The sequence below is a fragment of the Heteronotia binoei genome, chromosome 5, assembly GCF_032191835.1.
Source record: "Heteronotia binoei isolate CCM8104 ecotype False Entrance Well chromosome 5, APGP_CSIRO_Hbin_v1, whole genome shotgun sequence".
NCBI classification, from domain to species: Eukaryota; Metazoa; Chordata; class Lepidosauria; order Squamata; family Gekkonidae; genus Heteronotia; species Heteronotia binoei.
Genome location: NC_083227.1, coordinates 49,584,370 through 49,601,500, shown reverse-complemented (window position 1 = coordinate 49,601,500; position 17,131 = coordinate 49,584,370). Strand labels below are relative to the sequence as shown.

The window sequence follows — 17,131 nt, the reverse complement described above, 5'->3', positions numbered from 1 at the left end:
AGAAAAAAGCTATGAATGGCTACTAGACCTTATTCCTGAGCCTTCATATTTAGAAGACAAACACCAGCAAATACCCATCTCCATCATGCACACATTATATGTACCATCATAATGGAAGCTGGCGTCAAAGCACTAGACAGACAACCAGTCTGATCCAACAAAATAATTCTTATGTTCTTAAGAATCTCTACCATCTTTGCTGTCAGAAGAAGAGCATGAAAAATTGCTTATCACATCCAAAGGTTAAATAAATTTCTTTGCTTCTTTTTTTTACTATATGGTTAGTGATTGACAGGTATCAAAACTTACATTTAAAAGTACTACATTTCTTTTATGAGCAGCATCAGCTTCTTGCATTTGCCATGTCTTCTCAGCCTCTCTGTCTCCTAGATTATTCTCCATTTGCTGAAGCAACAGTGATCTCTGAGACAGTCTACAAAAGGGAAACATTCTGATAAGTGGGCAGACCATTTTTCTTCACAACAGCCAGAAAAACAACAACCTTTTACCCTCACCCAATTTTCCTCTAATTATGTTGAATACAGCGTGGGTGCATTGAAGGAGGAGAAACAGCACAGGAAGTCCCTTCCTTGCTGTGCTCCCACAGAGAAAGTAACCATCAAGTTGTACAACAAGCAGTCTCTGTGCACAAATGAGACATCCAGCACTGCTCAACTTGGATGGCAGTAATATGCAACATCACTTACTAAATGGATTAACTGGATTCTGTTATTAAATGTGTAGGTTTGTGAACAAAAGTGATACAATGTTCAGAAGGAAGGGTGTCACACACCTAACCCCAAATTCATGTCTCTGTTGAAGGAGTTTGCAAATTGTAAAGCATATTCATTTCTCTTCTTGGCAATTAAGATCTGTAAATAATCAGATGTGTTGATTCGTGCAAGAAGTGGCCTTTTCAGATCTTCTCTTTATTCTACAAGGTTTCTCCAAGATTCCATCCTTATTTCCAACCATTTGGACAAAGTTCCTCACAAATCCTGATAATAAGGTTAAAGATTGATAATAATCTTCACATCAAAAACTCCCCGGAGGCTGTTTTTCCCTCCTATCAGTTGATGTGTTTGTTCTTCAAGACAATCTCCCACAGAGTAACTAGTGGTGGGAGATTTGGTAATTAGGAACTTAGAGAAATGGGTTTGTGATCGGCATGAAGACCACATATGATATGACTGCCTGGTGCGAAAGCATGAACATCACACACTCTGACAGAGAGCACAAGCAGGAATCCATGGCTGTGATCTACACTGGTACTAAAAACATTGAGAAATATAACTATGAAAAATTAGGTTGCTAGGCAAAATGTCAAAGTCGAGGACCCTCCACAAAGCATTTATAGTAATGCTATCTGTTTCATTCAAAGAATCAGCTAGGGGGTCTGAGTTGTGTGGATTTGACTACAACATCAGGAGGAGTGATTTAGGCAACGAGGCACTTTTTTGTTCCAAGCTCTAACTGAACCAAAACAAAAACAGCCTGTTGGAACCTAAGATCAAAAGGACCACAGAGCAGTGTTTCAACTGCCCTGGTAGGGAAAGCCAACTTGAGCTTGTGTCACGATCCTGGGCCTAGCGAGGTCTGCAGGCCCCAGGAAAGCTTAGGAGTTACATTTCCCAGGATCCCTCCTGTCCCTCTGATAGGGTGGCAAGGTTTTGGAGGGAAACTGGCCCAGAGAGGGGTGGGGCCTGTGAGAAGATAAAAGGGTCAAGCCCAGGAAGGGGGTGTTCTTTCCCTGGAAGGCTGAGCTGGAGGCAGGCTGTAGCCTGGAGAGCTTGAAGCAGGGTAGAGACCCTTACCTAAGGGGATAAGCGTTGGTATTAGAGTAGAGGCTGTAAGATAGACATGTTAGGGCATTTGTTTATTTTCCCCTTCACCCTTTTACTGTTTTATGCACCTTGTTTGTTATATTGCATTGACCTTTAAATAACCCCCCCCCCGCCCTGTTGTTCACTCTGCCTGGTCCTCATGCCTTTTATTTTGCCTAAGCTGCAGCAGGCCTGAAGGGCTTGGGAGGGAACTCTGGGCCTTCTCAAGGGGAACCCTTAACCTAGAGTGGTGACAGCAATTGGTAATACCCCCCTTGAGTCATGACAGCTTGATATACGCTTCATAGTTCAAGACCCATCCCTTCATGTACATATTCTGGATACTCATGAGGGATAGGGCATCAAGCATTAAGAAACTACTGACATTGTTTAAAGAATTGTAGGAAAATTCTCCACAAAAACAACCACTTGAAGAGAGAGGAAAAGCATAGGTATCTATGTAGTAAAGCCAAAATCTTCCAAGACGACATGGAGGTACTGGTGTTCTTAGTACAAAAAGACAGCATAGATATAATGGAGATATCAAAACCTTTGTGGAAGAGCATGAATCCATAAATATAAGCTACAGAAACATTGGGAAATGGTGTATTGGAAGTGGAGTTACTCTACAGGGCAAGACTTTAATAAATTAGAAAACTTAAGAGGAACATGCCTGCTCGAGAATCACTGTAAGAGGAAATTTCAGAACCAAAATAATACTGAAGATATGCTATTTTCTGGACCGAAACTGTTATGGTGATCTTGGAATGGAAAAAGAAATTAGAGAGGCTGTGAATAATTGATAAAATTATGAAAAGTATGTAAGAAATTAATACAGAAAAAATATTTGTAAGTTAACTGACAACATGTCCAAGATGGACAAAAAGAAGTACTCCTTCACAGAAACTTAATGCTACAAGATATCCTAATGGTTTACATGGCTTGAGAAGGGTTAGACTTAATGTACGATAGGTCTATCAACAGCTATCTGTCACAACTGTTAAATGGAATCTCCATATTAAGAGATAGTATCTCCGAATACCACCTGCAGGGAACAACACCTGGGGAGAGCTGTGGCTGAAGTATCCAGTTGGCCACTATTGGGAAACAGGATTCCACATTAGATAGACCCTTGATCTGAGCCTGTAGGACTCTTAATTGTCTATTGTCTGACATTCAGTGCTCTGCTTATTTAAATGGCTATATTGATGTACCAAAGTATGCAACAGTACTTTACAAGAAATAAAGATGGGAGCCAGTTTGGTATGAGAGCCAGTTAGGTGTAGTGGTTAAGTGTGTGGACTCTTATCTGGGAGAACCAAGTTTGAGTCCCCAGTCCTCCACTTATAGCTGCTGGAATGGCCCTGGGTTAGCTATAGTTGTCATAGATGTTGTCCTTGAAAGGGCAGCTGCTGTGAGAGCTCTCTCCGTCCTAACCACCTCACAGGGTGTCTGTTGTGGGGGCAGAAGATATAGAAAACTGTAAGCTGCTCTGAGTCTCTGATTCAGAGAGAAGGGCAGGGTATAAATCTGCAGTCTTCTTCGCTACCTGCCTTATTTTCTTTCAGCTAGCTGTACTAACTGAATAATCACTTTCTGTCACTTGGAGGAACAGAGTTATAACAATGGTTTAATCAGATACTTCCATTTTGGTAGAAGTCAAATTTGAATATGAGGAAGAAATTATATATAAAAAAGATCTTGAATTTTGGTAACTATGTGTGTTTGATTGCCTGCATCTAGCTTAACAACACCAGGGCAAAGCAAAGTCTCTTTCTCGTCTACCTTTCTCACAGGAACTCATGGTGGATTACACAGCACAGTCAACAAAATGGGACATTGAGTGCATTAGGACTGTAAAAGTCTGGAACCACCAGAAAGAACTGAAGCTCAGCATAACATGGCACATGATAGTAGTAAAAATATGACATAATAGGATCATATTTACAGTAAGATCTACACAGTAGTATAGACCACAGTCCCTAATCACTTATCCAACTAAATTTGCGAACCATAGTACAGTGCACCCCAATTACTTTTGCAGAAAAGCCCACTTGAATAATTCAGTTTTGCATAGTTTGAGGAAATCCAGGAAAGTGGGATCTTTCCTGACTGCCTTGGGCAGGTCATTTCAAAAGGTGGGATCCACAATAGATAAAGCATATGGGCAGTCACAAATTTTGTCTGTTTGTAGGTTGGCACTCAAAGAAGCCCCTACTGCCATGAGCAAAGCTGTCTTGGTGGAGCATAGAAGGAGAAGTGGTTCCACAGGTAAGAGAGTCCAAGGACATGAAAGGCTTTGTATGATAGTCAATCCCTATCAAGCACAGTAACAAATGAGTAGCCAGTGGAGTGGTCCTTCACCGATTCTGCACAACTGGCTAGAGAAGAGGCATGGCTATTATACCCTTTTCTAGATTCTCTCTTGTGTACTTTGAATAAATGCTTTCTTTCATTTATGTCAAAAGTGCGCTTTGTTTTCAGACACGTCTAAGTAAGTTTCACTACTTCACACTGCAGTTCTACTACTCTGATTAACCAAACTGTAAAACTAACAGTAGGGATTATAACAAATTTCAGAGGAGTATCTGTATTACCAAGAAGACTATAATTGCACCTGAAAGACTAACAAATTTATTCTAGCATAAGCTGGTTTGAGCTCACTCTTCAAATACATTAATTGTTGTCTAGAGATGGTAGAAACAAGTTTGTTGTTCAATCACACAGTCAAGTCCGAAGCAGAAAAAAGAGAGGAGCTATATCAAATTATTGGTGGTGGTTTAGGGAAGAACCCAGAATTATAACAGGATGGGATTTATTTAGAAAATTTATATGCTCAAAATGGCCATGCAAACTAAAACAATACAACAAAAGTTTAAAAACAACAGCAGAAAAAATAATAATGAACAAGTAATAAAAACAAGCCAGGGCATAAAACAGCATTCGGCAACTTAAAATGACATTCATAAAACAGTCTTCTATCTTGAAGCAGACCATAAAAATAATTATAAAAGATGTAACCTTTTAGTTAAAAGCCTGTGAGAAAAAGCAATGTTTGACCTCCCACCTAAAGAAAAGCATGGAAGATCAAGAAAGCATCATGGAGGAAGGGCAAGGCACCACTACTGAAAAAGGCACTGGGTTTTGTTGATTCTGTTCTCACTTGAGTGACTGATTCCAGAAAGAAGTACTGGTGGATTGATGCTTGGTAGTGTGGCATTTAGGCTATGGGGTCCTGCAGGATTCCATTTTGCCTCTTGTACTGTTTGACATCTACACATCACTGCTGGGAGAGGTTTTCTGGGGATCTGAAGTAAAATGTTACCATATATGGATGATTCCCAGCTCTGTTTCTACTGAACAGCTGGGTCAGGTGGGTCTCTGAATTTTATTTATTTATTTCTGTGGATTTATATTCTTCCCTTTCCCAAATTGGGCTTGAATAGGTAACCTAAGGGTCAAACTAGAAGTGATGGTGTTCACGGGTCCAACTGGTAGACCCCACTGCCATTTTAAAGCCTAATGAAGCAATTAAGAATGCTGCAGGGGCCACGGTTTTGACTGGGCCAGCACTGTAGTGGGATGAGGCACTGTTTTTTCTCCCCTTGCATCTATTCAAGTGCCTTAACAAGAGTTCATCATCCTGCTGCACAACTGGCCTTGCAGCATTTTTAAATCATCTCATTATGCTTTAAAACTGTGGTGGTGTCCACAAGTCAGATCCAGGGATGCCATCCTGTCTAGTTAGGCCTTAAGATAAGGCAATGAGATGGATGAGGGTCAATAAACAGAAGTATAGAAAATATTTTGATACCATTTGTTAAAGCACAAATTATGGAAAGACTGTGGACTCAATCTGTCCTGGAGGGGGTTACATTCCCCCTAAAGAAGCTGGTTTGCACCTTGGGGGTGCTTCTAAATGGGTTGGCAAACCTGCTAAATGTAAGAGCCACACAGAATAAATGTCAGATGTTTGAGAGCTGTAAAACAGGAAGGAAGGAAGGCAAAGGAAAATAGATGGGGGAGGAAAAGGTGGAATGAAAGCAACTTTAAATGCATTCTCCAGGCTGCTAGCTGACTTGCTTGGAGAAGTGATTTAATAATAATAATAATAATATTTAATTTGTATCCCGCCCTCCCTGCCGAAGCAGGCTCAGAGTGGCTCACATAGCATAGCATAATATGCAACATTTCAGCAGTTAAAACAAAGCGTTTACAAAACATATGACAAATCATAAATACGTATTATAATCACACATTAAAACCATCTAATTAAAACCATCAAATTAGTTTGGTGCTAAAATCTCAATGTTACCCATCTTACAGTTTTTCTGTGGCGATGGTATTTCTTAAAGAGACAAATGCCTTCTCCAAGCTGGCCAACGGGGTGGTAGGGACTTTGAGAGCCACACAGTATCTGTGTAAGAACTACAGTTTGGCAACTCCTGTTCTAGGTTCTGTCCTATGGGACAGGTCTTCTCCATGGCACACAGCACCTTCGATCATTAATTCTGACTGATATGCCAGCTATGACTGTTCTCAAAAAGCAGGCTTTGGACATGGTAATCCATGCTCTGATCATATCCAAGTTAGAGTACAGTAATGCGCTTTATATAGAGCTGCTTTGGAAAATAGTCCAGAAACTTCAATTGGTCCAAAATGTGATGGCTGGCACTGCCGCTTGTCCAGGAAACTTCTATAGAAAATGTGCAGGATTCAGCAACAGTAGCCTAATTCTCATCTAGTCTGTTTTATCCAAGGAACACACAAGAAGCATAACATAATGAATGGGATGGAAGATTAGGATTTCTGTATCCCAACTCTGTAAATTTCCATATAATTTCTATCCATGCCTAAATACTACTAATTATCTTTGCCTTTTCAGTTCCTGAAATACCCTGAAGCAGCAAGTCTTCACAGTGTTAAAATTTTCATTGTTCTTATACAGGAGTTCTTCCACATCAAGGGGGTTGCTAAACTTTTCCATATGTATTAAAAAAATTAACATGAAGATTCCTTAACACAACAGACTGCTCTTTAAAATACAGCCCTCTATTTTGCAAACAATTTAAAATTAGAAAACATGATTAGTTTGCATGTATATAAAATTATGAATGCAAGACTTTTATCATATTTGAGATTTTAGATTAAATGTGGAGAAAAACGCTGTATTGAACCAAGACTGCAGACTGAATTTAGGATGGCGAAAACCAATTGCTGAACTGTATCTTCAATTTAATCAGGACATAACTAAGATAATATAAGTTCATTTATCAGTTCTTTGGAATAGTATTAGCAGCACAGCTCCCCCTAGAGGTAGCATCTTTACACTGTTTGACAGAAGGAAACTGCTTTGCAACATCAAAACTTCCTTTTAATTTAGAGAGGACATATTGTTCCAAAGTATCTGAACAGATTACAGAAGTCTTTCAGTCAAAATAAACTGCCCAGTTATTCTAACTGTGTCATATTGTGTCACAAAGTGGAATAAATATAAGATCTTGGAAGTTCTTAACCATCCATCTCTATTTTCCCTGGCTACCTTTTGAAATAAATACTTACGTTTCTTCAAGCCTTTTAGCAAGCTGAACTTCTTGTGCTAAATAGGATGCCATCATTGGTCATATGACTAATGAGTCAGTTTGACTAATCTAGTAAGGAAAAACAGAAAGGAGCAAAAGTTGTTTCTTCAAAGTCAAACAGATTTTTTACAATGGTTATTAATTTATTTTCAATATGACCAATTAACTTTCTATAAGCACAGATGAAAGGTTGAAGTATGCTATTTAATTTTACAGCAAAATTTCCAGCTAATTTTCTCCTGCTTGTCTTAATTCATTATCAAACAAAACAAGGAAAAATGATACGGCCCACCCTAAAAAATAAATTAAAAGCACTGGACCCTGAGATATTGGAACTATATCAAGCCACCAATGTGTTAAATGGGAGAAAAAACACCAAAAAACTAGCAAGAAACTAGGCTTAAGGAATCTAGAAAAACTATACTGGCAAAGTTCAAAACAGAGCAGGGAAAAAGTCAAAACACATCCAAGTATTATGATGAAATTTGATCGGGTAACAACAAACTAGAAATTCAACAAACCAGAATTCCATAAGAGGAAGTCCTACTTTGTTCTTGCTGCCTTGTTATCTAAATGCCTTTTCACACCATTGATTTTCAGTGCAAAAAATGTCCAATTGCACCTCATATACTTACACTACCCATCTAAGTCTCTGAAACCTCCTCGTGCATCAGCTTCTAGCCAGATGTACATTCTACCCAGATGTAGACAAATAGGTGTTAAGAAGACCCCCTCTTTGTTTTTGAACATTCAGTCTGATTAAGATTTCTGGAAGTTTGAAAGCTGTGTTGTATTATTTTGCTTGGTAATAATTTGTATGTGCGCATTTTGGGGTTTTTCTATGGCTTTGTCTTCAATCTTTCTCCATGTTTCAGTTTTGAGTCTGTGTTTGCTGTTTTATCATCACCCCAGAGTCGGAAACGACTGGTGCTTGCACAGGGAACTTTTCTTTTTTCCTTGCTGTTTTATATTATATTTAAATATTCTGTATGTTGCATCAAGAACCATGGATTATTTAAAAGATGTAAATACAGCAAATAAATATATTTCCCCTGCTAGAAGAAGACTGCAGATTTATACCCCCCCTTCTCTCTGAATCAGGCTCAGAGCAGCTTACAATCTCCTATATCTTCTCCCCTCCCCACAACAGACACCCTGTGAGGTGGGTGGGGCTGAGAGGGTTCTCACAGCAGCTGCTCTTTCAAGGACAACACCTGTGATAGCTATGGCTAACCCAAGGCCATTCCAGCAGCTGCAAGTGGAGGAGTGGGGAATCAAACCCAGTTCTCCCAGATAAGAGTCCACACACTTAATCACTACACCAAACTGGCTACGGAGATGTAACGCGTATCCAGCACTCAGCCTGCAACATTGGGCTACCCCCCCCCCCCGGTTTGTCCGCTATGTTTAACATGATTACTTGAAAGTCACACACTCCTAATGGAAATAGTTTAACAAATCACCATTGCTGAGCTTCATAATGCTCCCATCTTTTTATGCACCTCTAATCACTTTCCTCTCAGCTCAGCTCTGTGAAAGAAATTAGGTTGAGATTTAGGGGATCTGAACTCAAATCTTCTTGGACGAAGTAAAGTTCTATGCCATGCTGGTTCCTTTTTGACAAGTGTATACTTCTCTACTGCATAGCTCCAGAGCTGCCTTACTTCTTTTTATAATGGCAAACACTAGCAATATCCTGAGTGCAATGCCTTACAATGAACCTTACATTTGATGAGCTCCAAGGCACCTTTTGGAGACCTAATTCTTAGTCAGTTTCACTACTGGTCTCTAATCCTAAACAAACCTAAAACTGAATATTTTCTAAAGATCTGGATAGTTACTTTTTCAACTTCTCTTTTTATTCTACTCATAAAATTTAATTTTTTAAAGTTCTAAATTTTTAATCTGCAGATGTGCTGTGTTTCCCTTTTCCTGTATTGCAGCGTACTTTTTATTTATTTGGTTAACAATTTTTACCCAATTCAACAGGAGAAGAATGATATTGTCCCTATGGAAAGGTAGGGAAATACACATAGGAGGGTCTTCTGGAAATACTGAACGAAAATGTACTTCAGCCATGGACTAATGCCCAATCCTATTTTAGTCACCGTGGAAACACATGTGATACAATCCACAAAAATAAATATATTTATTGTATGAACAGTGTTTATTTAAATTTGTGTACCTTGCTCTTCCATAAAGTCTACGGCAGTTGCTGTCTCCTAGTATGCAGTGTCTGACATCCTATGGACATGCATCCTACAAAAAACAACATAATATGGATGGTAAGCATTCGCATTCAGATGCACACTATCTCATTTTTATGCTATCCTTTCTTCAAAAAGCATAAGACAACATTTACTGGTTTCTCGTCCAAATAGGGTCCAGATAGGGGTGCATGGCTTTTGCACACAGATTTTCTTAAACAATGTAGTGTGTTCATACAGTTTGCTTGTGGTTGACCTGCATGAAGGCTACTGTTCTCAGAATTTTACTTTAAAGAGAAAAGTGAAGGAGCAAAACTATTTTCCCAAAGTACAATGCCTTGATCAGAAAAAGCAGCATGAAGGAATTACTCAGCGATCTCTCTTGTACTACTGGTGTGCAAGGAAATGTTTATTATCAAGCGAATACACCTTAAAACAAAGGGCTTTTCTGTGGTTAATCTGGGATTCAAGTCACTGATTCTCCTGCTCAGAATAGAGGCATTCTTCAGGTTAAAAAAAGTAACAAAACAAATCCATTCAGCAGTTCAATATGTTTTTAATTTGTGATGTATAATGTATGTATTACTTTGCTACATGCTTGAACATGCTGACTTCACGTTGGAACATACATGTGTTATGGTTAACAGCATATGCATACTTTGATGTACTTTGGTTATTTTGGTACAAATCTCTCAACCCCATAAGAGTGCAGGTAATTTTGGAACACATCTGAAGAATTTTTTTTTTACTCCCATAGTCCAACAAACAAATGCAAAAGATTGCAATTTCTCTGGGTTTTAGAGACTGTGTCTGACTTGGGCATCCATATTTACAATGTGTGTCATTTGCTTCTTCTCAAAAAGTTTTGCCAAAGCACAGATGGCACTTCTTTTAGGGACCATTTTCATTTGGCATCGATATTCAAACAGGAATAATCTCCCCAGAGATTCACTCTCTTATTCTCTCATCCACTAAAACTGAACAAGACTAACTTTGTTCCATATAATGGACAGAGATGGAGGGCATGTAAATGAATGTACCATCAAAGTGGTCCATGCTCAATCTTATATCAGACTTGCCATAGTCTCTACTATAACAACTGATGCACACATGGAAACCTAATTTGGGATATTTTGTTCTCCTTTTTGGAAATTCAAGGCTGTTTAGGAATACGATCTCATGTCTCAGATGTATCGTTTATGAAGCATCATAAATTATAAGACTGTGGAGGTGGATGAAGCCCAAATATCTGATAGCTAAAGCACTGTGAGCTGTGGGCATAAAATTTTATTTTAAATAACTGTAGTTTATTTTAAACTACTTAAGGATCCTATGGTAGAAAAGCAGGTTAAAAATCAACTAAATGAAAGCCAACTTCCAGGTTGGGCTTAGGACGGCAACCCAAGCAGGCTTACCTATTTACTGCATTTACAGTCTTTCTCATTAAATCTCAAAGCTCATCACACAACATAAACGGATAATGGTCCATACAAACAAACATCTAATAAGCACAGGGCATGTCAATACAGTCAACAGGAGACACTGAACGAGCAATAGGGTAGGATTTGTAGAAGCGGAGAGGTGAAGAGGTGAGAGGTAAAGCACAGCGGAGCTATTTTGAGACCAGGCACATCTAGTACAAAAAACAAGAAGTTAGGGGTGGAAACCTACTACCACCACGTGGCATCAGGAGCAAAGTTTGACAGATGGTTCAAGGTTGCAAAATGTTAAGTATATGGTGACAAACCCCGCAGCCAAGATGCAGAGGGTAGACGTGCTGCTACCGTTTTCCCTCCCAAGTGGGACAAGACGTCTTATTCTAGTTCCGGGGTGGTCAAACTGTGGCTCAGGAGCCACATGTGGCTCTTTCACACATGTGTGGCTCTTGAAGCCCCCACTATCCTGTCGGCTGATTTGGAGAAAGCATTTCTCTCTTTAAATCACTTCTCCAAACCAAGTCAGCTGGCAGCTTGGAGAATGGATAAAGTTGCTTTCTTTCCACCCCTCCCTCCCCCGTCTGTTTCTCTCCCTCCCTCCGTTCCCATTTTGCTTGCGGCTCTCAAACATCTGACGTTTATTGTGTGGCTCTCAGGTTAAGCACGTTTGGCCACCCCTGTTCTAGTTCCTTCCTGCGTAAGTCAGTTAGCCACTCCCGTCGTTCATGCCTGATACCTTTTCTCCTCAGCGCCACATCCACAGCTCCTTAACTCCCTCCCTCCCCCCCCACCCCCCGCTAAGGAATCTGAAAGTCCTCTTCCGCTCTTCGCTCCTTCCTTTAAACGCTTTTGCGCACATGCCACTGCGCGAGTGAAGGGGAAGCAGCTTTCGGTGATCGAATAGCCTCTCATTAAATTAACAGGGAGGCGAAAGAGGGACACGGGCGCGCAGTAGCTTCCATCCAAATGAAGTGTCGAATCTGTGATTTATGGACGGTGCCATAAAAGGGGCGGCAGTTGCACCTAACGAAAGCGGCAACAGGACCCTGCCACGTCATGAAAGGAAATGGGAGGGAAAGCTAACTCCACACATCAACCTCTTCACGGGCGGGGGGGGGGGGAGCGCGCATTTATCTACAGAGAAAAACTACCTCGGTCACGACCCCGTCACCTCCACCACCAACAGCCTTCCGCTATATACCCCCCCCCCCCCGTTCGCTCCTGTTAATCCGCAACTGCCATTAAATCAGTTCAACGACCGCTCCGCCTCACCAGCTATTATCGCGTAACGATAGAAAAGCGGGAAGACCTAGAAGTTGTAGAAGGAAACAGTTTGATTGGTCTATCCGTCCTGGGTGGGCGTGGCTACGACGCTCTCGCTGGCCTCCGGTATTTTCGTGGGCGTTTCCGTTGTAACTGGACGTCAAAAGAGGGCGGGTTGGTGAGTTTGAAATCTTGTGACCGTGGGGGAGGAAGACGAGCCCAGGGGGTGGGAAAAGGGGTGGGTATAGTAGTCTCCCCCGTCTGTTTAATGGACTACTATAACAGGCGCCTCAGATTTTCTACTCTAGAGGAAAAGAAAAATGCAGTATTAGTTGGAACTTGTTTCTATATAATCATTTGAAATGTATATCCTACTTTGCTTGGGGAACGAAACAACTACAAGACGTGGAACATAAGACTCTAACACATAAAAATAATGCAGACTGCATTATTTATCTAACACATAAAAATAATGCAAACACACCTGCCTAAATTCGTTGAGCTATTATACAATAGATACCATAGAGGTTTTCCCTCCCATAGAGATTTCCTGGAAATGCCTAGAGCGGCTGCTGCGCACTGGCACAATGATGTCTCTTCCGGGTTACGTCATTGCACCAGCGACATAGGGGGAGGTTCCCCCCACCGGCCCAATGTGGGCCAGCAGGTTGGGAACCTCCCAGGCAGGGAAGCCCCCACCCAGAACAGGGGTTTGGCAGCCCTGTCCAGATGCCCTCTGAAATACATCTGCCTTGCACACTTTCCCAAACAAACATAAGAGGAGCCATGCTGGATCAGGCCAATAGCCCATCCAGCTCAACATTCTGTGTCACAAGTGACCAAAACCTGGGTGCCATCAGAAGGTCCACCAGCAGGGCCAAAACTCCAGAAGCCCTCCCTGTGTTGTCCCCCAAACACCAAGAATACAGAGCATAATCACTGCCCCAGACATGACTGGGGAAGGCTATGGCAAACCACCCCGTAAAAAAGTCTGCCGTGAAAGTGTTGTGATGTGATGTCACCCCAGAGTCGAAAATGACTGGTGCTTGAACAGGGGACTACCTTTACCTTTTTAACAGCTACTGATGGACCTATGTTTATCCAATCCAACAACAATCTCAGAACCTCCACCCCTAACAGTGTCCTGGCAGTCACTAAGGGTCCTGATGCCCTTCCCCGCCCCATAGTGAGCCCAGATAATGGTGGGAGAGATGCCTCATTGCAGGCAGCCCATGTGCTGCAAGGTGTGCAGAACACCTGCATTGAATCCCTAAAAGAAAGCTCCCCTTTTCACTCTCATGAAAACTTCTGTCTCTTCTCATTTGTATGTTCACCGACTCGTATTGAGTGATAATGTTTTCTTCAGCACTGGTTTGCTTGGAGAGCACAGGGGTTTTTTTCTCACATAGTTTGTTTTATGTTATGACCTCACAGTTAATGGGCCTGATTTTCTGATTGTTGTATTAAAAATAACATTACATTTTAAAATTTGGTCATCCATGGGTGTGGTTTCATATTTCAATTGACTGTTTACTTGGATGGATCCAAGTGGGCGACCGTGTTGTTCTGAAGCAATAGAACAAAGCAGTAGACAAGTGCACCTTTAAGACCAACTAAGTTTTATTCAGAATGTAAGCTTTCGTATGCTCTTAAGCAGACTTCATCAGACAAAACTGGAATGGGCTTTTTATCTCATTACGTATACTAACCCACCTCCCACTATATTTGAAGGTAACTTTTTTTCTAATGGCAAACTAGAATGTATTTCTCTTTTAGAACAGTGTATCAGAATATTTTGGTTTTTTGTATTGATATACTCAAATAAGAGATATGGGCTGTTTATCTCATTACATATACTAACTAACCCATCTTCCACTATATTTTAATGTACCCTTTTTTTCTAATGGCAAACTAGAACGTATTTCTCTTTTAGAACAGTATCAGAATATTTTGCTTTTTTCTATTGACATACTCAAATAAGGATATTGGCTGTTTATCTTATTATATATACTAACCCATCTTCCACTATATTTTAATGTATTCTTTTCTTCTAATGGCAAACTATAATGATGTTATAACCTCTTGAGATACTAATGCCCTCCTAGGCATCCCAAATCCCCCGCTTGGCCTGGGGACCCCCAGTTTGGAACCTTCTCCCCCCGCTGGCCAAAAATCTGGAAAGCGGGGGGGAATGGCGGCCCTTCCCACCCAGCAGCTTCTCGCCCCTTCCCTTTCCACCCTTGAGGGCAGCCCAGCCAGCGGCTCCAGAGGCGGCGGCGGTGCCGGGCGCGCCTCACTCCCGGCTGGCTGCCCGCCGCTGCTGCTAGAGGCAAGCCGCAGCGCTTCCCTGGGGCCCTGCCTCCTGCCTTGCCCTCTCCTTCGGTGGCTGGAGGAGCGGCGGTCAGGCGTCGCGGGCGCGGGGACCAAGCGGCGGCCTCCCTGCAGCCTTCGCTGCTCAGCCAGGCCGGGGGGGCGGGGACCAGAAAGAGCCAAGGCGCCGGGAGCGGAGCGGAGTCTGGCTGGGAAGGCGGCGCGCAGCCGGGCTGGCCCTGCGGCTGAAAGGCTCTTGTTGCCCTGAAGAGGGAAGGCACGGTGCACCGGCCCGTTTGGAGGGCCTCGGTAAAGGGCGGCGGGGGGCCGGGGAGGTCAGCTCCAGCCAAGATGGGAAATGCCTAGAAATGCGCGCGCGGGGGGGGGGTTGCTTCAGGTGGAGAACAAAAGTCCTTCTTGGCCGGACCTAAGCCCCCCCCCCCCCATCCGGGAATCTGGACTTTGGGAATTCTTTGTAGTTCTAGGGAACTGCCTGCATGCCCTCACTGGCTGGCCTGCGGGACACGACGAAGATTTCTACAGTTGGGCGGGGGGGGGGGGAGAAGGGCTCGGAGGAGAATATTCCCTCTTGGGGGGAGGGGGTTGCCAGCTGGGTGAAGGGAATTCCTGGAGATGTGGGGGGTGGGAGGCTGTTTTTTGAGGTAGAGGCGCCAAAATTTCAGCATAGCATCTAGTGCCTCTCCCCAAAATACCCTCCAAGTTTCATAAAGATTGGACCAGGGGGTCCAATTCTATGAGCCCTAAAGAAGATGCCCCTATTCTTCATTATTTCCTATGGAAGGAAGGCATTGAATAGGTGTGCTGTCCCTTTAAATGTGATGGCCAGAACTCCCTTTGGAGTTCAATTATGCTTGTCACAGCCTTGATCTTGGCTCCACCCCTAATGTCTCCTGGCTCCACCCCCAAAGTCCCCAGATATTTCTTGAATTGGACTTGGCAACCCTATGCCCTCCATTTAAACCCACAACTAAGAAGCCAGAATGACACCCAGATTTATGGCACTTCACACCTATGACATGTCTGCTTTTTATCACCCTCCACTGCTGTTACAGCCCAGTTAACAATACCAAACAAACAAACACGGACCCCAATTTGTGATTCTTTTAATCTGCTAAAAACATTCCCATGACTCTACATACCAACTCACTGCTCACTTTCTCTGTATTTAAAGATGGCTTGCCATTCCAGTTTTGTCTGATGAAGTCTGCTTAAGAACATATGAAAGCTTACATTCTGAATAAAACTTCGTTGGTCTTAAAGGTGAAAATTGTCTACTGCTTTGTTTACTTGGATGGTTGTGTACTGTCTCTTTATCTCTGTTATTCCTTTCTGATGTTGTACCTGTTATATTGAAGACTTAAGTAATGACCTTTTTAAAAAAAAATTGAAAACATCAGAACAAACAAGGTGCAGTTAATCCTTGCCTCCTCTTTGGACTTCCCCCCTCCTCCTGCCCATCTAATAATGAAGCCAGCTGCATTTTCACAAAGCTTCTTAGCTGTCTCATGCCATTCTGTGCTAAGCTCAGACAGCAAGTGTGGTGATCCATTAGTGTGGTGGCCATTAGTGTCATTGAAGAGACAATATCATGTAATGTTTGTCTGCTCCATGCACAAGGGGTGGATACAGACCACATGGTGCAAACCATTGCTGCTGTGATACAGAATAGCCTGAGGGAGTGGGTGGGCAGTGGCAACATTATCTGTGGCTACATGGTCACAGATGCCAGCACCAACATGCTTTCAGCAGTGAAGGCTGTGCACCTCAAGGGCATTGTCTGCCTTGTCCACATGCTTCACCTGGTGATGAAGGATCCTCCAGGGCTGGGGAGCACTGTCAAAGCCACCTGGGATGCTGTCACCCTCAAGGTTCTTGCTTAAGACCTGCTAGCATCCTGGCCACCCACTTCTCATGCATCATCAAGTCTGTGTGTCTGCTATATGAGAGGCAGGAGGAGGGGGATGAGCCTTAAGACTGGCTCATCCTGGACTTACCCACCCACTAGAACTCCACCGACAGCCTGATTGCATGTTTAGTGGAGAAGAAGAGCACGGTGCAGGATGTCCTTTCCTCCTCCAGCCTGCACAGGGAAGAGAGGTTCAGCATCAGCTCCAATGACTGCCTGACCCTCTTCCAAATAGTGCATGTCCTCAAACCCTTCCAGGACATCACCAACATGCTCTGCATTCATATGGCCAGCCTGGGGCAAGTCATTTCCCCTGATTCAAGGGCTAGATCAGGTATTGGACTTCTCTTCCCCCACCTCCGCCAAGCACCCGTTGCATCCACTTTCACCCTCATGGCACACAGAGGTGTTCACAATCAGGAGGGGTGAGGGTATAAATGTGGGTCTTCAGCCAGGCACCCAGTAGCTAAGTCTCTCTGTTTACTGTGAGTAGAGAGATGGGGTGGCTCAGAGCCATGAGTCCATCTAATGTCCAAACCCCATCAGAGAGAGGTGTTCAGAATCAGGAGAGGTGGGAAGGTAT

General features: G+C 42.7%; 1 protein-coding gene across 1 annotated transcript in view; it reads right to left on the bottom strand.

Annotated features, from left to right (window-relative positions):
* Nucleotides 1-12,338, bottom strand: part of CEP15 (centrosomal protein 15) — a 35,908-nt gene extending 23,570 nt beyond the window's left edge. Inside the window, exons 1-4 of the mRNA XM_060239423.1 lie at nt 12,200-12,338; nt 9,591-9,664; nt 7,386-7,474; nt 310-433 (exon numbers count right to left, since the gene is read on the bottom strand). Of these exons, the coding sequence (XP_060095406.1) occupies nt 310-433; nt 7,386-7,441 (180 nt within the window). The 5' untranslated portion in view covers nt 7,442-7,474; nt 9,591-9,664; nt 12,200-12,338. The remainder of the gene's footprint in view (nt 1-309; nt 434-7,385; nt 7,475-9,590; nt 9,665-12,199) is intronic.
* Nucleotides 12,339-17,131: the final 4,793 nt, after the last annotated feature.